The sequence below is a fragment of the Lycorma delicatula genome, chromosome 1, assembly GCF_047948215.1.
Source record: "Lycorma delicatula isolate Av1 chromosome 1, ASM4794821v1, whole genome shotgun sequence".
Taxonomy (NCBI): domain Eukaryota; kingdom Metazoa; phylum Arthropoda; class Insecta; order Hemiptera; family Fulgoridae; genus Lycorma; species Lycorma delicatula.
In genome coordinates this window covers 200,738,849-200,760,376 of record NC_134455.1, presented here as the reverse complement: position 1 = coordinate 200,760,376, position 21,528 = coordinate 200,738,849, and the positions used below count along the sequence as shown (strand labels likewise).

Sequence of the window (21,528 nt, the reverse complement as noted above, 5' to 3'; positions counted from 1 at the left end):
TTCCTCTTGACAAATTTCTCCTTTGTCATCCTTGATGTATTTGTGTTTTTTGTAGCTGGAACCCTCCATCACTTTAAAATTCTTCCATACTGTTGCACTAGGAGTATTAACATTGCTGATGAAATCTTTCCAGCTATTTCTTTTAGATGTTAGGTTTACTTTCCTGGCAATTGCATTGGCTCTACAGTATTCAACTTTGTTTCTAAAGTATTATGTCTCTGCCATCTGTGCCTAGCCCTCCTCCTTTCTGTTCTAGTCATAGCAGTTTCTTTGTTCCACCGTACATTCATAGGACGATGAATTCCTTATTTTTGGTGTATGTTTCTCAGCTGCATTTATCAGAGTGTTTTTAATGCTTCTTACTTTATTCTCAAATGCTTTGAATCAACACTTTGTCAGTTAGTTCACAATTAGAAATGTAAACAGAAGTAAATTTTATAACAGTACTCAACTTGTTTTATTAACCTAGAAAAAACTAGCATAATGATAACAGGTAATGTAACATTTTTATACTGATATATAAAAAATCAACTACAAGATGAATTATTGGATAATAATCAAGCTTAATTTATTTCTCTATGAAGTGGAACTGAACAGACTCTGAAACCTTACAGTAATAAATCTTTCAGGGCTGATGATGGAAAGAAGGAAATAGAGCTTTTACAAATATGTATGCATACATATTATGAACATACAAACAAGCTAACTGAAAGTTAACTTAAGGGTATTTTTAGGAAATATTCTATAGTTTACCAACTAAAGACTGAACTTTTTCAGCTGAATGAACACTTCTGATTATTGTATAACGATAAAGTATGCATAGATTTTCAATAGTAATTTTAAGGTAGATTTTTATTTTATTTAGAAAGACTTAAAGAGGTTGTTTAAAATATTAAAAAGCATTACTTTTTAAACCCAGATGATTAGTAACTTTAATCGATTAATAACATATAATGAATGAAAAAAAACTAAGAGAAAGAACAGTTTAAAAAACATTCTTTTAAAAAAATTACTGCATTAAGAATAATTCATGAATCAATTCTTAATGCAATAAATTGTTATAATTGTTTGTTAATTTTTCAATTGTTAAATTGTTCTTTTTTAAAAACCAATTAATTTTTTAATTCTAAATTCAATATGCAGCTACATTATTAATTTTCTTTAATTTTTATAATGAAAAAAAATATCCAGTGTATTCTTTATGTTAAAATATTAAATTATTTGTTAAAAATGAAGTGGATTCTAGCTAAAGGACGTTCATATTTAAAATTTCTTGAATTTAATATCACTATATTGCTAAGTCTAATATCAGCAACATATTCTTGACCTTACTAATATTCCCAACCTTTACGTAAAAGAAAACATTATTGAAAGAAAAAAACGTTGGGTCATATTTAGGGGGAGGGTTTGCAATTTGCAAAATGATTTATTTTGGTGAATTCTGAATGTACATTTACTTACAATTATGTATACCAGTTTTTTCACCTAATAATAATGATGACTTCATTGTGATATTTGATTGAGAATGTAATTTTATAGATGATTATACATAATTTTGTGAGCTAGAAAATTTGCATTAATATTGCATAAGGAACACCTACTCTTCTAAGAATGAAAAAAAATAGTAGTAATTGACAATATTGTAGATTATTGATGTATTGTAGATTAAATATTCTTAAATTAAGAATATATTAGAAATTATGAATCTACTTAATTACTTTTTATTTTTAATGTTGCTGAAAGGTAACTTTTTTAGGTTAAGATCAAGCTGATTTAATTATAATAGATATTATAACAATTGCAGGCTGAATTTAAAATTAGTGATGTAAATTTGTACATTGTTTTAGTTGTTTTATAAAAATCTATTACTCTTATAAAATAATAACGTTTGCATAAGTAAAATAAGAATGTTTGTATAAGGTATGTTCATATATACAAACATGCACAATTATTCGCTATATTTGATTACATAAAGTGAAACATTATGTCTTAATTATTGGAATGGAAAACAAAAACAGGTCTTTAGTTACAAAATGTTTACACATGTATATTCACTTTCAAAAGTATTAATAAATATACATGTACATAAAGTACAGGGATATTATAAAAATTATCAATAAATAAGATATTCAGGATTACTGTAAATTAAGAAAGCATTAAACACAATCAGATCACAACTGTATAAAAATATCTATTTATAAATCTGTATATTAGATTACTTAGTTACACACATCATTGTCACACAACAATAAGACTTCTGCTTGAATACTGATTACTAAATTGTTTTATATTAATGTAACACATAAACAACCAGTTTGTCACAAACAACAATAACGAATGAAAGTAAAAGGTTACAAGATAAAACAAAAATATAAAAGGAAAAGAGTAAACAGTAAATGGAGAGTCTATAAAAGTCATTTTTACAAGAAAGACAGTGAAAAAGTTGAAGAGACAAACTTACAAAGAGATATATCTGAACAATGAGCATCCCAAACAGTTGTAGCATGCGGTGACAATAAAACTATATGATCACAGTAATAACACAAATAAGTAAAATTAAAGAGTCTTAACAAAAAAAATAAATACATATCTATGCACACAGACATATACATACATACAGATAACATATAATGTGTCACTTTTGGAATTTATATTTTATTTATAAAAATTAACAATTCATATATTTAAAAAAAAAAATGGTCTATATGGTTACAATCACAGTGTAATTTGAAAATAAAAGATACATAGATATTAATATTTTACATAAGCACAATGTGAGTTTAAAAATATTGATAACCACTGATATAATTTTATTTTCATAAAATTTCTAATTTTATTGGAAATTAATATGGAAATTATTTTATTACTGTGTTTTAGTGAGTTATATTTCATATAATATTAAATTTTATCAATGCAATGGTTAATATGCTAATGAATTATCTGAATTAGCATATGAATATATATATTCATAATGTCATCCTCAAAAAAATTTATATTTATTACTATTTTAAACAGATTATTCTGAATAAACATTAAAAACTGTATCATTGAAGAGAAAAATAAAGAATTTGAATTTTTGACCAAAAATCATAATGTATTTTAAAAATTTGGTGTTGCTGAGAATGAAAGATGAATAAATTTGTTATAAATTTATATATACTCTCATCTGAAATACAACATTATCTCTTGTCTCTCCTCCAACATTCCATCAGATGAAATGAATTTTCAATGTGCAAAATTGGGCTCTTCGATCATTGTTTGGTGCCAATTAACAAGAATCATAATGACCAAATTATATTTATATGTTGCCTGCTAAAAACATAACTAATTTTTTTTAAAAAATGTAGCACCAATTTTTATTTGAAACAAGACCATGGAACATTACTTTCAATATTGTAGCAGAATAGTTGTCATAAAAGAAAATATGTTGTAATAGTTCATTACCATTTTTAATAAATTCCCTACTGTTTAAAAGATCTTTCCACTTTTTTGTTCAAAACAAAATTAAAATATTTTTTTAATAATACCAATATTAATTTGTGAGCATTTAAATAATGCTAATTAGAAAAACATATCTGAATTTTCTATATACTTTATTGATTAATTAGTTCAAATAACACAGGTGTTAAAATAATTTCCTTTAAATTTTTTTAAACTGTTACTTTTTAGCTAAATAAATAAGTAAATTAATTTAACTGTAAGTAATAATGAACTATACAGACAGATCACAACAAGAATAATGATTATGCATATTAGTAGTCCACAGATAAAAAATAACTGCCAATCATTTGCCTGGATGGTTTAAGGCGTAGAAAAACATTATGCAGAGCAATGTCACAAAATATATAAATAATTACAAAATAAAATAATATAAACAGTTAAATTCCATAATAATATTTAAAAATATATACATGAGATCATAGTAAAGTAAATACATGGTGATGCAAATAAATAAAATAAGTTCAAAAAAGTAACAATTTTGAAGCCATTACTGAAAATTATTTGAGAGTATGTTATTTGTTATATTAATGAAGATAACACATTATAACATTATATTACTTAAAAACTCATAAAAAGAATAGTATTGTTTCCATGAAAGAAAATCATATAATTTTATTTCAGATAAATTGTTGGGAAGATCTTTTAAGTGGGTTGATCATTTATTTAAAAAAGCAATATAATCATAATAAGGCCCTTTATAACATGTAAAGTATTACAGAGTTACAAAAAAACAATTCTGTTTTCTGGTTTGATAGAAATGTATATTGTCGTTTTTCATATTCTTTTTAAGCAAATCCACAGGTTTTTTTTTAATTTGTCCAGCTAAATACTCGGGCAGATTATTTTATCCATGGATTAGTACTTATATAATTGGAGGGTAAAGAGAAATCGCTTTTTTCTCTCTTTATTTCCAATGTATCACATGTACATACATGAGAGACCACTCACAATACTGTACACATGCATTCAATTTTAGAAAAAAATTGTGTAAATATTGTGTAATATTAATATATATAAAACAGTTTATAATTCTTATAACTAAAATATAGGAATTCATTTATTTATAAAATTCCATAAGTGACTGACGGCAGTTAAATGAAAAGAAACAACAAAAACATGCAAACATTACGTACAAAATGAGTACACAAAAAATTAACAACATTTCTTCATGAAAAATGCATTTATAAATTAAAAATTAAAAAATGCAATAAATAAAATAATGAATACATATATAAGTGATGGTCAGAATCAAACTGGATATTAAAACAAGTGGAGGACATATTTTTACTCTATTTTATAAGACCATGTTTTCCGATTTACAACATATATACAATAATTCAATATGTACAACTTTACAAAAGGAGATATTTTACTTAGAAAGCTGTTGATAGATTTAAGAAATTTTCAACTTTCTTGGTGAACATGAAAGAAAACACACATTACACATTAGCACATTTAAGCATAGGTTCATGCACAGTGTGTTTGCATTTTAGTTTAATCGCAAAAAATTAGAATTAGAACTGTTCACTGAAAACTTAACTGCTTATGTTTAAATCTGACACTAAAACAACATTATTAATAAATGCACTAATAGTTAATATCTAATTTCAAGCCAAGTTTAATATAAATTGAATCAATTTGTTGATACACCTATGATATAAGCAAACACCCAACATCCTCTAGTATTTGTAACAGCATTATTTAACATTAAATACTATGTTCCTGATACCTTAATTTAAAAAGAGCAAAAATTAAAAAAATAATGTAGTTTAAATCATAAAATAAAGCACAATGAACTTAATTAAGACAAGAGAAGACAAAACGTACATAAAATTTAACATTTTTCAATTTAAATTATACATATTACCAATGAAACAGAAGAAATATAATTAAAATCTATTTACAAAATATATTATCCTCAAAAGAAATTCTTGAATTACATTCCAATATTAATTTCTCACTGCAAGATCATAAAAGATTGCTTAAGTACACAAAGCATTTCACGTAGAAAATAAAAAAAGTTAATTAGATTTTAAATTATTATGCCAAACGAAAAATTATCAGTACTCTGAGTTTATTATGCAATTAAAAATAAATTCTTGGAAAAATTCTCCTTACTTCATGAAGAAATTTTGTCAAGCTTAACATCAATAATGAACACAAATTTTTAATATTTAAGAAAAAATATAAATGATTGAACGGTAATTCTTTTTTGAAGATTTCTCACATTCATATATCAATTAACTTCTATGTAATCCTGTACATATGGACAAAAAGTAAAAAAATCTGAATAATGAGCAAAATTAATTTTTTTAATATATATATATATTTTTTTTTTTTTCACTTGCTAATTATATATTTCATCATATGACAGATCATATTGATAATATAATTCTTATACTAGTCAGCTCACCTCCATGTTCACTACCTCGGCTATGTCTTCCAGCAGCTTGCTCTATAATGTCGTTCAGTACCATTACATCTACAAATACAATAAATAAATAACAAAAATATTATTGCATAAAGTACAATATTATTAATATAATTAAAAACACAAGTTACAATAAAATAAAAGACAAATGAAGGTAGATAGGTGAAGAATAACAATTTGTATTATGTACATACCAAAATCAGATATATGAAGAGATAAATTGCTTAAAAAAAAGAAATATTTTGATGACGTTACATGAAAATGATTCAAAATTGATTACAATATCTGTTTTACTTTTAAAAGTTACTTAAGATACAAATGACATGAATCCTTTGTCCTGCAAAATTTTATCAAAGCAGCTAAATCCATTTGTTTTCTGAAAAATTTTAAATATTATACTAATCTTCTAAACAAGTCTAGATCAGTCAATAACTTTACAAGAAATAAATATTAAAATCTACTTTAACACCTCTCCAGAGCTAATTCATTTCATAGTTTCCAATGGATACTGTCCCTCAGCAATAAAAGTTATAGAAAATATTGATAGATTCTGGGTTCTAGGTTCCTCATTGAAAACAATATTGGTATTTGAGAAATATAAATGAGTTATTTTTAACTTATCTGAAAAATAATAAACCGTAGTGTGTATTTATTAATTATATACTACATTTCAGTAAACTTACAAGATATGCTCAGGGCTGATATTTACAGAATATCTTCTGAGTTTGACTTCAAAACAAAAATGGAATTATCTGCTTATCATATAATACGAAAAGTTGAATAAGGATCATTCAAAATTTTGTAGTATCTCATCCACCGACTAGAAAAATGTCTTATACAACACAGTTATTCCCTGATAATAACAATTAATTATTATGTGTATCACTAGAGAGAGGTTTTATAAAAATGATTTCTGCCTTGACCTTTCTAACCCATTCTGTAAGACAGAGAATTAGAGGAACTTAAGTAGAAGGAAATAAAAAAAAATTCAAAAGTAAAATAATTATTTTTAATAAAATAAAAAAGAGAAATAAAAATGGCTGTCAAATAATTACATTTACATTTATTTTCAGTGAAAATTGTGTGTTTTGTAATAAGAATAAAGTGATCACAGTCAAAGAGAAAAAATATTTATAACTTAAATTTAGCAATAAAAATAGATAAGATTATTCTATTTCTCAGTTCAAGAAGTAAATGCTTTACATTCTTCTGTACGCAATAGTTTGCTATTTTATAAGAATGTTATTTATGAGAAAAATTTAGGATGATTCTTTATCTTTTTTTAAAGTTATGATCAGATTCCATAATTATCTGATTAATTAATTATAAAGAAATTTTTTGTTTATTTATTGAATAATGCAATGTCTGACATGACGAAACAACAATCTAATAAATGTGGAAAAATGACCATATGTGAAGAAGAGACTAATAAATGGCAAACTTTAACTAGTAAAAAGATAAAAGCAAAGACAAAATTTTAACATGGACTAATAAAGAACAGGTATCAAAAGACAACAAGAATGGAATATTCTGCACCTGCAGTTGAATATTACAGGTGAGATAATAGTAAGAATATGACATGATGGGATAAAAATTCTATAGTTATAGGAAAGCAGTTGTTATATAATAACTGCTTAGATAAATGTTTAAAATTTTATAAGAGAAACAGAAGAACAGAAAAATAGCATTATTATTCTGTCATTCAAGAAGAGGTAATAACATTTGTAATATAAAAACGATACCTGCAGGTGTCATAAGTTTCTTTTGTACAAAGACATAATGGAAAATAAAATATTTTGTCATTGCTGAGAATTAGATGGAAGAGAAGTGCTGTGAATTAAGGAAGAGGAGATCAAAAAATAATTTAATTTTCAGTCATGGCACAATTGATAAATTATACAGAAATATAATTATTACAAAGAATCACGTCTCCTTTCTAATGGGCAAGTATGGATGAATGATAAATTTGGGAGTTAATGAAAAAGAATAATGAAGCTACTGAAATTTATTCATATTCTGTAAAAAATGGTTGATAAACTGACAAGACACCTTTAAAATTATAACAAGCCTAAGTCAAAGAGAATTATTTTCACCTCTGCTTTTATTTGCTCAAAAAACAGTTCCAGATCCAGTTTGTGTGTTTTGTTTCTAATTAAAGTTGAACTTGTCAAATTCTGTTTAATTTTAATATAAATTTTTATATAAAATTTCTCAGAATTAAATTCTCTGCTAAGTTACTTAGAAATTTTGATTGTTTATTGGTAAATTAACAAAGTTCAACAACTTATTCCAAATCTAAAAAAGTGTATTTTCCAACAAAAAATGTTCATGTTTTACCCTGATTTTCTTAAAACCTAAGTGAGACAGAGGTCTGGGACTACTTTTATTCAATTTCTTAGATCAAAAACCATAAGGAGGCACCTAATTACCCTTTAATTTGTACCCCAAAAATATTAGTTCGGTTTAATTTCACAGAGGGAGCAGGAAGCAGGGCTAATTGTTTTGCAAGCCCAAACTCATGAACTGTTTTCTGACCTATGTTTGTATGAACTTTTTTTCTTATTTCTGGCTATAGAGTTACCTCCCAAGTGATTACCAAGCAATTTGGAATCACTTGTGTGTGTGTGATTCCAAATTGAACATGAGAAATATATTTACCATTGAGCTGGCCATTTTAAGGGAAGGTTAGTAGTTAGGCCTTAAAAACAAGCCTTAAAAAATTACTACATTTTTTTATCTGAAAACAGAAATTTTTTACCTGTAAAAGATATCTCCTATAACCTATTTTGAAGTCATATAATTATTGTTACTGGATAATAATATCCAATTAAAAATGTGTATTAAAAATATCAATACTGTGAAAGAGAGGAGAGAATTGATATTTTTCATTATCTAATTAAACTTTTATTTTTAATATTCTCTAATTTAAATAAAAATTCTATTTTATTTGGTGTCTACAGGCAATCTTGTTTTATGTGCTTTACATAAAAATATAAACAAACTTAATTTATAGATAAAAAAAAAATTTATATAATTTATGAATATACTAGTAATTAAAAAAGATACCTAAATAATTGTTTTTTACCACTCAACTTTTAACTTTTTGCAATACTGAAATCAATACAATAGTTAAAATTTTCACAAAATCAAACATAACTTAGCTTGTAAAATTGGAAATCGGCCAATATTTGCATTTTATTCTTTGTTGAATAATCAACTGCAATACGTGAGTAAAGGTTTTTATAGGAAGAGTGTTAAGGCAGAAAACACTTTATTAAAACACTAAAAAATTAATATAAGCAATAAAAACAGAGAAGTAACCTTCAAATTAAAGCAATAACATGTCGTGACTTTTGTTGTATCATTTTCTTCTGTTTACAGAAAAACTGTGTGCTACAAGGGAAAAGAACAATGTAACACTAAATTATTACAGAATTTTACTAACAACTTTCTTTGTTCTTTCATTGCAACAAAAAAAATTAATTTACGGTTGAAAAAAATGTTGTAAATTAATACTTTCGAATTAAATTCTTTTTGTTTTTTTTTAAAATCATTTTTATGAATTGTCCTGAAGGGTATTTATCAATTTCCAAGGATATTTATAGAGTTATGAGATATTTCAGACCCCTGAAAAAAAACCCAACCACCACTGATATGAAGATATAGACTATAATAATCAACTCAAGTAATTCAATAATAATCATTCAAGTTTGAAATTGCTAAATAAACAGAGTTAATCAATCAATTATGGTGATATAACATACACTGCATCACTCATTTGAGAATTAAATTCATTGTATTCTTTAGCTAGTCAAATTTAAACTGGTAATTGTTGTTTGGTATTAATAGCATCGTCTTATAAACTGCACCAAATGAGAATTATATTTACCATTGAGATTCCCATTTTAAGGGAAGGTTAGTTGCTAGTCAATATAAGCATTCTTACAGGATATTTGTTAGTGGTAAGTCAGCTGAAGATATAAGGGGCAACAGACCTATTCTCAAGAAGCAGGCCTTAAAAAATTACTGCATTTTTTTACCTGAAAACAGAAATTTTTTATCTGTAAAAGATATCTCCTACAACCTATTTTGAAGCTATAATTATTATTACAGCATAATAATATCCAGTGTTCCAAACTAAAGATGAAAATGTCATATTTATTTTTTTTTTATTTGAAATTAAACAATTGAGATGAAAGAAAACTATTATTATGATTCAAAATATGAAAATTAATTGATAAAAAATAAAAATCATAACTGACGTACAAATATGTATCTATTGAATACATTACAAGTAACAGTCTCAAGCATGCTACTGTCTTAAGATGGCAGAGTCAAATTATTAGGTAGGAAAACATAAACTATATTAAAACATTCTTGCACAGATTAAGTCATTCTACAGAAACTTTTTTGCTGCTGTAGACTAAAAGTTAGCATATGCAGATCTAATCAATTTTTTTTATTTATTCACTGAAATTAACTTTTAAGAATCAGTTAGTACTTACTGAATGACAACTTATGTCTTAAATAATTACATATTTTAGACATATATATAATACTCTGTATAATAACAAGTAGTTAAATTTTCATCAAACCTCCTACTGTTAAGTAATAATAAGGAAAATTCTTCAAAATAAAACAACTGCATAAAGTTAGGAATTAATTAAAAATAATGAAGGAAAAAATTAATTGACAGAAAATGAAAAATGTGTGGGACAAAAAGGAGAGAATTAATATATATTGTAAAAATTATGCCTATTTGTAATTCAGTTAAATAGTGAAAAAAGTTATTTATAAAAAGTTAAAAGGGTAAACTTTGAACTACATGACCATTCTTGCAATCATGAAATGTATGCAATTTTGTTACGTTATCTGTTGAAATGCACACGAATAATAATAATTTTACAAGAAATTTATAACATTTTAATACACTAAAATGTATTGTGAAATATAAAATATATTGTGAAATATAAAATATATTGTGAAATATGCAAATCCATAATGTATAGAATTATATATTAAAATATACATTTTTGAATTAATATTTAAAATACATTACAAAGAAATTAAAAAAAATTATGATCACAGTTTCAACTTATGTTTAACTGTGAATATCACCATTTATATTATTTTCATTCATATATTATTCTAGTGTTCCCCTTCTAAACCATATTGATTAAGAATACACATCAACTCTAGAGGTACAGGTACTAGCCTAAATCTGTGCATACCTGAAATGTTTCTTTTATGCATAATATTTTTCAGTACACATTTTCTTTTATAAAAGATAATAATGAACCAGGCTTAATTCCAAATACAGGATCAAAATAACCTTTACCAAGCATATCAGTTGACTTGTGAACAATCCCATACAATTAAAGATAAATTTATTGAATTTAACAATTAAATTAAAGTTACTATGCATAGATAAATTTAATTTATATAATTAAATCACCTTTCATATCTACTACGGTCTGTTGTTGTACAGGTTCAATAAAAGGATTGTCTTGGTGTTTATTTTTTGTAGTACAGTCTTCTAAATCAACAGATGGATCCTGAAACATTAGTGGAAAAGATTGAATTACCATATCTAGAATGAATAAACTGCTATAGATGGAAATTATGATTTTGAGTTAAGCCACAATATAGCTGAACCTTATACAAACCCTACAAACTGACTAGTAAAACCTTGCTATTTTGGACTGCACCAATTAAAAATTCTAATTGGGCACATATTCCTTAAGTCAGATTAGAATTCAACTTAGTGACACATTTGATTAATGTATTTTTAAATTCAGTTTTTTTGTTTCATTAAAAACTGTACCACAAATAATCTAAATTGCAATTCATTATTTTATGTTTTTCTCAGGTAACAATTTCTACAAAAAAAAAAGAAGTGCATTAGTAAATCAAAGGAAATCTAAAAGTTGAGGCTCGGCTGATAAATTTTGCACATATATGCATAACATGGGAATGAAATGAGATATTGGAATGAAATAAAACTGAATAAAAGTAAATACCTTAGCTATAAAATGCAGTATTTATTTTTCAATATAATTCCCATTTACACTGATGCTCTTTTCCCAACATGTGACAAGTTTTTGCATTCCGTCACTGAAAAATTCTGGTGGTCTTTCTCGGATCCAAGTAACCACAGCTTCCTTTACCTCATCATTGGTGGTATAATGATTACCTTTGAGATCCCTCTTGAGATGAGGGAAGAAGTGGAAGTCACACAAAGCCAAATCTGGTAAGTATGGTGGATGTAAAATAGGCTCGAACTTCAGCTTGCAGAGAGCCATCAGGGAGTTTGTGCAGTACCCATCGTGTACAGATTTTAACAGTAACCCAATTGCTTAATAAGATGGCCTACTTGTTCTTTAGATATGCCTAACTGAATTGCGATGCATTGCTGGGTATTCGGTGATCACTTTGAAGCAGATTGTCCACTTCTTTTCAATGTTTCTCATCAGTCACAGAAACTGGTTGGCCGCTGTGAGATGTGTCCTCAATTGTTGCTTTACTAGCTTCACATTCACGAAATTTCAATGCCCACCCATTCACAGTATTCCTGTCAACAGTTTCACTACTGTAAATTGCTTTTAAACAATGAGAAATATTATAGGATTCACATTTTCTGCTGTTAAAACTTCAATCACTGCACACTGTTTTAACCGTGTTGACATATTGGCCGTACTCAAATCCATTTTAACTGCTACTGAAAACAAACCGGTAAACGGATTTCAATGCATTACTGCAGGTTTATAGAGGGGAATTCTAGCTATCACGTTCTGCCACGTCCAACTCAACAGTACCTTTTGTCTCTCTGTATCATGCTAGTGTGCAAATTTATCAGCCAAGTCTCGTAATTAATAAACTGGATCAAGGTGTGTTCATGAAAATGATTAGGAGTAAGTTTGAATCACAGTATTCAATTATTTATATGTTCAAAAAAACAGAATGTCTTTATTGATAATGTTTTCTTAAAAGAGAGAAGGGTGAAAAGAAGATGATGAAAGAGAACAACCTGGAAATTGCGTGAATATTTTTGATGATGCTGTTTTCTGATTATTTAAAGAACAAAAGGCTATAGGAATATAAGGAGACTTAAAGCAGCCAGCAAAAGACTAGTAGAGCATCTGAGCCACAATAATTTCAAACAGCAAGTAGAAGCTGGATGGATTTATTAATTTCAAAGTTGGATAATTTGGAAATCAGAAAAAATTGTGTTGAAAATTTAGCACAAAGACAGAATTAAATCTTCATAGAAAAATGACAAAAAATAAATAAAAACTAAAACAAATAAATATTTCCCTCGTTCAGTTATTTAGTGTGTTTGATACTTGTCTAAATTGTTAATCCTTTCTGAACAGTATTCAAGTTGAAAAGAAAGAATTCTACACCCCTGGAAGGAAACAGAATAAAACAGACTATCTTCTTTGCTCTTCATTAAAATATTTCATAAAGTGAAATCAGTTTTTATAGGAATATCTCAGAAGTCACAAGGACTCAAAGAAATCTTGGCTTCATTAATGGTAGTATAAAAAATAAACAAAAGTGCAAGGTCCACAGAAAAGTTGTTCATTTAAGTGGAACTTTTTGTTTCAGAAAAGTGAGGGTTTCAAACAGAAAATCTACAATTTGATGCAGAGAAAGTTTAAAGCTACTGCTCTTTAATCGGTAATTCATTAACTCATTTAATTAATGGTTCACTGATTAATGAAAGTGGAAAAAAGCTGTATTTTTCTGTAGACAAACAGATTACTTTTATCACAGCCCTTGGAACAAGATATAATTTTAAACCGTAAGATTTTTTGTCAATACACACAGTTTGAAGATTTTCTTCCAAAATGGCAATGTAATGGTATGGAAGGCAGAAGAAGAAAACAAACACTTGAAAATTTGAAACGCTATATAAAATTCACTATCTAAAACTGAATGAGATGCCACATGGGATTGAAACAATCAGTTATTTTAAGTGTATATGAGGGACTTTTAAAAAATAATTTTAGTAGAATTTGGACTTAAGGGCTAGATTGCAATGTTTTTTTTGTTGATATCTAGAACATTAGAATTAAGAAAATGAAACTGATACAGAAAGTGTGTGGAAACCCACTCCCACACACTTTCATGAAGTTGATGAAGAGCAGCTCAAAAACTGAATAGGAATAGCAGCAGCAAAGGCAGAAGAGAAAACATTATTTGTAATGTAACAAAAACTAGGAAAGCAAAAAAAAGCTTACATTTTACTGTAATACATTTAATTTGTATAACAGATTAATAATAACTTTTGTTTACAGTTACTCCCCCCACATTGAGATTGTGGTTCTGTCTGCTGACAGAAATCCTTACTTCAAAAAACTCCAGTTTGTTCTACTGCAAATGAAAGACAAAAAAAAATAATAACATCATTCAACAACCCTACTTTAAATGAGTTTCATATTTTTTCTTATGTATTAAATGCTGCATTTAATTCTTTCTTTTGTGTTAAAGCATAAAATAATGCTTTAATACATAAGTGATGTTTACATGTGTTCTTTAATGTAATTCACTTGTGTCAGACCTTACTTATTGTTCAACAATGAATATATTTGTTTTGTCACAATTTTTTTTAATGTAGGTTTTAAATCATATGTATTGATTTTTAAGTTTCAAAGTTCAGTTAACATTCGATTGATATGTTACAGTAATTGTTCTGTTTTATTTTTGTTAAATAGTGTTACAATATTTCAACTTGTACTTTTGGCATATTTTATATATCTATTTTTTTGTTTCAAGTAAAGTTTACTGCTATACTCAGAACTATATAATTTCAAAGTTGGCTTGTAAATGAATGACATGAATTTGAATAAAATGAAACATACTGAAGAAAGGAATAGTAATTTAATTGAGAAAAGCAATTCCGTTCAATTTCACTGAATATTTGTAACAAATTGCCACATTCTTGTACATTTCAGACTAAGTCTGTGAATAAGGATCTAAATTTCACTAACCAAAATTCAACAATTTTAGATAGCTTTTCCCCTAACACTCCAAATTAACAAGGTTTATAATAAATTTATCAAACATAGCCCATTGGTATGATTATACAGTAAATAATTAAAATATAAAACCCATTTACCAAGTCTTTTAATGCGTCCTAGCGCTTTTGGAAACGAATTCCATCTTCAGGAACTTAAATTTTTTTATTAACTAAAACTTCGTAATCATGAGTAGAATTGTTATGTAAAGTGTGTAAAATACATTAAGGTGGTCGTCATGTGTTAAAATTGCGTCAATTTAACATCCTGTCATAATGAATGTCTCCGTCGTTATGGTAAAATGGCAGGGGAACGATATGGTCAACTCACTCTACACTTATTGTTTAGTACTCATTTATATAATATATCATTTTCAAATCTTGTTTGTTCATTTATTAATTTATCATTATTAAGATATATATGGTACTACTCTTCTAAGTCGTCAATAAAATTATCTGGGTTATAATTATGATTGTTATTTATAATAATATGCTTAGCGAAATTAGATTTTTCTATTTGGCTTTTTTTATTACATTGTTATGTTCTTGTATTCAAATTGAGAATGACCGATTGGTCTTACCAATGTATTTTAATTCGCAATCTGCACTATTTAAGCTATATACACCTTGTCCATCTAAATTATTACAATTTTTTTATTGTTTTAGATGGATCTGTATTGTTTATTTGTTTTATTATTAGTTATATATGCAGTTTTTAAACCAAATAATTTAAATATTCTGTTGAAATTTCTACAGTTTATATTATACTAGATTTTAGTGTAGTTATTATCGCCATTGCTATTGTTTAATTTTATGTTATCTTTTATGAAAATTTTGTATTTTATTCTATTTTGTAATTTATCTATTAAATTTTTATTATATCCGTTCATTACAGTGATGTACTTAATATTATTATTTCAGTTTTTAATTTTATATCATCATATTTAAAATATTTTAAGGCTCTATATATCAAGGTATTAAATGTAGCCATTTTTTGGTTTCAATGATGAAACGATTCATAATGTATTATTATATTTTGCTTGGTGGGTTTCCTAAAAATATCAACTTTTAGTTTGTTATTTTTATAATCTTTGTTAGTTTTCATGTATAAAAATTACTATTATTATTCTCTTGAGTTAAGGAAAACTTGATATTATTATTTTAAGAATTCATTTCATTTATTACTTTACTTTCATCATCGTTGCATTGCTGGTTATATATAATTAAAATGTCGTCAACGTATCTTTTATACAGAAAAATTTGAAAATTATTTATAATGCTACGTAAATTATTATTTTCTAGGTCATTTATAAAAAATATATTGGCCAATACTGCAGAAAGTGGAAAACCCATGGTGAGACTTTTTTCTTATATATAATGAAATTGATACTGGAAGAACCATACATATAATTAAAAAGATATTAATAGACTTAGAAATAGATAATAATAAAAAAACATGAAACTGTAAACTTATTAAATTTATGTATTTAATAATTTAATTATTTTGAATTTAATAATTAGTATTATATACAAGAAAAAGGTTTCACCATGGGTTCTCCACTTTTTATTGGAGACAATGAATAATATTCTCTGTTGCAGTGTATAACAAAATTTTCCCCAATTAAACATGCAACAAAAGAAGGAAAAATTGAAAAATTCTTCCATATGGTTGTATCAGTTTTTGGACACTGTAAGTAATACTTTTCATTGTATTTTATATAAATATATATTATATATATATATATATTGAAATATGAAAGCACAACTTATTAAATTGATTTAGAATTAATTGTATGTTTAACAATGCATGGCTTGGAAATTTATTGAATGGAATTCAGCTGGGGAAAAATAGTGGTAAATGAGATGGAGTAAAATGTACTCTTCAGTTATTCAAAAAGGAAATGAATTGCTTTTGTATATACTACTTCAGAAATATATAGTCAAAATAGATTATGTGTTTATATACAGTTCAAAAATTTTTAACTGTCAAATGTAATATTCACTCTATTTGATTAATTATTAACATCAGTAAAAATAAATGAATCACTTAATAAAGTAATAAGTAGAACTTACTATTTCAGAGATTTATTTATTTTATTTTTATTTTTATTTTTTATTTTTCTGTTGTCAGATCATATCCAGTCTTGACCTTTAATTTCTTTTAATATTAAGTTAGTCATGTTAATATCTGATAACAGAATTAAGTTAAAATAAAATGTTTTATCTGATTGTAGAATGGGTCTAGTCAAATTTTATGTTTTCAGATCTAAGCTTGAAATTTTAAAATAAGTATAGCAAACATGCAATTGACTCTACAGTTTCATAATAATTCAAATTTTTTTCTTAATGTTTTACAATTTAAATAAATTTAACTTCTTAATAAACAATTTGATAGATCATTATTTTAAGTATGAATGTGTAAATATTTCTCTAATTTTTCTAATACAATACTATCTTTATTATTGTTGTTAACAATCTCAATTATTTTTAATTAATATGTGTGTTTGTTAAAAAATAGTTGAATGCAGCATTTTAAATCTGTTAAATATTGTAAATATAATATAATATAAATAAATCTGTTAATAAAATTACAGTTATTACTTTTTATTTTTTACAATTATATTTATTTGTATTTTTCTTTTTGTTAACAGAACATTTATTCTTTAATCTGATTTGTACATTACTCTCTACATTCTTCCTTAATATATCATTATTATTATTTTTTTTTTTAGTACACAGTTAAAGGTTTGATAATTTTTAAATAAAATAAAATTAAAAAAATAAATATTATACATACAATTATGTAAATATTGAAATTGATTAATTATTAATATATGAGAAAAAATAATATAAAATAGAGTACAAAACAAAAGCATAATAAAATGAAAAGAAATGCAATTATAACTTAGGAAAAACAAAATACCATTTGATGACTGTGATAGTATAACAACTGGTAATATCAACTGATTGTTTAAAAGTTTCTATGGACATATTATAGCTTACATGTGTGTAAATTTAAAATTAAATAATAAGCGAAACAAGTATAACAAAAAACTTTTAACAAGTATAAAATAAAAATAAATAAGATAATATAAATGGAAACAAGTTTTATTAAATTAATATATAACACTATCATGAACACTCACAGCTTTTAAAAAATGTTTTTAAAGTAAAAAAAAGAAATAATAAAAACTGTTGTAAAAGTGTTCATATAAATTGAATTAAAATAACTACTCACATAATCTCGGCTGAACATTTTATCATGGTGTCCAAGTGGTGGTTGGTGCGTTACAGTGCTTGTGCTATTTCTACTTGAACGTGATCTCAGTCTGCTTTCCTTTGTTGGTGGTCTTGCACCAGTTAATAAATCAGCATGTGATGTATAACTGATGCGAGATGCATGCGATGTGTAAGATGAATGTCTGCTACCAAGATTCGCATAATAAATTGGAACAACAATTGCTCCATTCTCTTCGCTCATTGGGGTAACAGCATTTGAATCATCTGCATATGGTAAATGTTCCTAAAAAAAATCATAAACCGTATAATTATTATCAAATGATTTACTCATTGAATTGTACTGATTTTCTCCTACCAAAATTGCAATCAAATTTTTAATATTCTTAAACAGAATGTATACAACACACCGTCCAGAATGTGTAATGAACATCTGAGTTTTACAAATAAAAGTTATAATCAAAGAATGCTTTTTTTAAGAAAGTAATTTTTAAAAACTTGATGCTACTTTTCTAAATTAGGTCTTATTCTGCCCTCAAAGCAAATATCTGCCACTTACATGCCACTAAAAGAAGTATCCTGTAAATAACAACTCACATGCTGCTCAAACTACAAGCTTCAATCTGAGTGGGTATCAGAGCATAACTGCCTTGAGTATTCAATTTTTTCTTATTAAAAGACTTGGAAAAGAGTTGATTGTTCAGGACTGTACAGTCCAGAAGAATCTTCCAATTTTTCATAATCTATAACTTGAAAACAAAGCATTTCCGTTTTTATGAACCTTTTTCCTTATTTGTAAAACATGTCCTAACATAGTTCTTCTTCTTCATGAAGAATACATATTTATCAAAATAAATGTGTAATATTGATAAATCTGTTATCAGTATTAAAGGTTAATGGTAATTTAATAGCCTGTTTTATAACATGTACTAATAATCCATCTGTGGAAAGAGGGCAGAGGGTTTATATTTTATCATTCTGGTAGAGTAATTCCTAGTTACCAACCTAATGTGAGCAAGTACTCCTTTATAATAGCAGAAATAAACATGGTTCAGAATGATTAAACTTGTGTTACATCAAATAGTCATGATTTTTATTCACTGACCTGAAACAATAGATGTTACATATGAATACTCTACTAAAAAAAATTTAACAATCATGTTATAGAATTTAACAGTTCAGATGTTTACCTGGGACCCATTTTCATAAAGCATGTTTGTATATTTATAGTGTTTATACAAATTAAAATCAGAATTACAAGTAAAATGTTAAGTTCAAATTTAACATTCATTTAAAAATTAATTTTAACATGTTTTTTTATGATTTTATTTTACTGATATTTCTTTTCAAGTCTTAATTTAAATAAATTGCATTTTTATTTTAGTAACTTAGTGTTTTACTGCAAAATTAGTAAAAGGTTTCTTTATTTTATTGTTAAGTAATTTCATTTTTCAATAACTTTAAGAATTTTATCATGTACTCGCAAAATCTCTTTTACCTTATTAATCCTTGTTATTATAGCTATCTGCATTTCTTTACTCTTTATGCTCATTTTCATCTCTTAAAATACAATTTCTTCAACCTTATGCATAATTGGTTTTTATACTACACATTCATTTACTTACAAATTTATTAGATTAAAGGCAAAATTAAACATACTCTTGTTTTTTCATTTTCCTCTTTACTTTCTTCTGAATCTCATCTATACCAATGGAAAATAACTGAAGGGAGATTACATTCCTTTTATTATAACAGCAGCTAGCCAAACGTTTTTGTAACAATACTTTCACGATTTTTGTGGATTGCTGTAATTTCTAACGATGGCTTTGCCTTTATAATTTTTTTGAGAGACGTTTAGGCTTTCTACAACAATTATAAAAAGTTTATAATCTGGTTCTTCATTTCTTGAGCTTTCCTTAGAGTACCCACTTCACTACTTTTACAGCTGTAGAAATATCTTCATTCTCCACAGCATATTTCACATGGGCAATTTCAAATAAGCAAGAATATGTTTTTTTATTCCTGTAAGTTTACTGTACTTTATTTATTCATTATAACAGTTAATTTCTAATCTATTTATGTTTCTGAATGTTTTAGTATTTCTGGTATATGCCACTTTAAAAAATATCTAAACTAATCAATTAAACATGTTTGATGGAGATAGGAAGCCTGCCCGCTTAATTATGAGTAAGTGTCTTTTGAGCTTATAATCTCAATAAGTATAATTATATCTAAAATACATACAATTAATAAAATTCATACTTATTTATCATTATGAATGGTTGGAGGTTTATAGCTGCACCCTAATTTTAATAGGGTTGTGAGGTTAATTTTCATAGGGTTGAAGCTCATAGGGTTATTTTAGCTCATCAGTAGCTCAAATAAGAAAGCATAAATATATTTACCTCAACAGTGTCTGCCAAGAACTCATTTTTAGCTATACTATTACAATAATAAATTAATTCCATATACTTTGAAATGTATTACAACTTTTTAACGAAAAATATGCTAAAAATGTTAATAGGTAAAAATAGGAATAAGCGTGCAATTTTTAACAATACTCTATTTCTCTATTATCTTGGGCATAATTTAAGCCTACTTCCTCTGTTTCAATAGCATTCCTTAATCCCCTAATTGTAAATATAACAGTTTCAGAGCAAATCAGAATTACTTTGTTTTAATTAATGGATCCTAACAAAATCATTAATAAGAATACCATAAAAAGTTAAATCTAAACAAATATTTCTAGGAAGTAATAAATAAGGACTACATTAGACAAGTATGAATTTATAAAAGGATTGTTAAATGTAATAAATAAACATATTTTGAGAAGTCTGCAAGAACTGGAGTTATAAAGCTGCATAAAACTGTCTTATATAAATAAAGAAAAAATTAACTGCCTGTTAAAAAATAAAAAACTCATACCTGAGCATCTAAGTATGTAGAAAGAACTAATGGTTTTCTATCACCACCAGGAGGAGCACCAATAAAGCGTGTTCGTCCATTACGTAATGTAAACTGGTGTGACCCACGTGAACCACGACGAAGGTTAAAGGGTGAACCAGGTAAACTTAAACTTGCCTGAAAAATAATGTTAAAAAACTTACCATCAACTGTAAAAAAAATAATAAAAGTAATTAAATAAATTAAACAATTATCTAATAATAATCAAATGTAATAAAATAATCAAAATTCGATTGCAAAGATTCAGGAAAACTAAACCTTCAAATCAAGTTCTGCAGCTCTAATAATTTAATATTAATATAACACAATGGTTACTAAATGATAACAATTGAAAATATTTTATGTTAATTCTCTATCTGAAATGTTAATAATATAA

At 26.0% G+C, this 21,528-nt stretch overlaps 1 protein-coding gene across 1 annotated transcript in view; it reads right to left on the bottom strand.

The window, feature by feature from the left end:
- The window catches only part of para (sodium voltage-gated channel paralytic), a 544,951-nt gene that overhangs the window by 216,139 nt on the left and 307,284 nt on the right, over window positions 1-21,528 (bottom strand). Inside the window, exons 14-17 of the mRNA XM_075370553.1 lie at window positions 21,114-21,269; window positions 18,190-18,474; window positions 11,388-11,487; window positions 5,915-5,983 (exon numbers count right to left, since the gene is read on the bottom strand). Of these exons, the coding sequence (XP_075226668.1) occupies window positions 5,915-5,983; window positions 11,388-11,487; window positions 18,190-18,474; window positions 21,114-21,269 (610 nt within the window). The remainder of the gene's footprint in view (window positions 1-5,914; window positions 5,984-11,387; window positions 11,488-18,189; window positions 18,475-21,113; window positions 21,270-21,528) is intronic.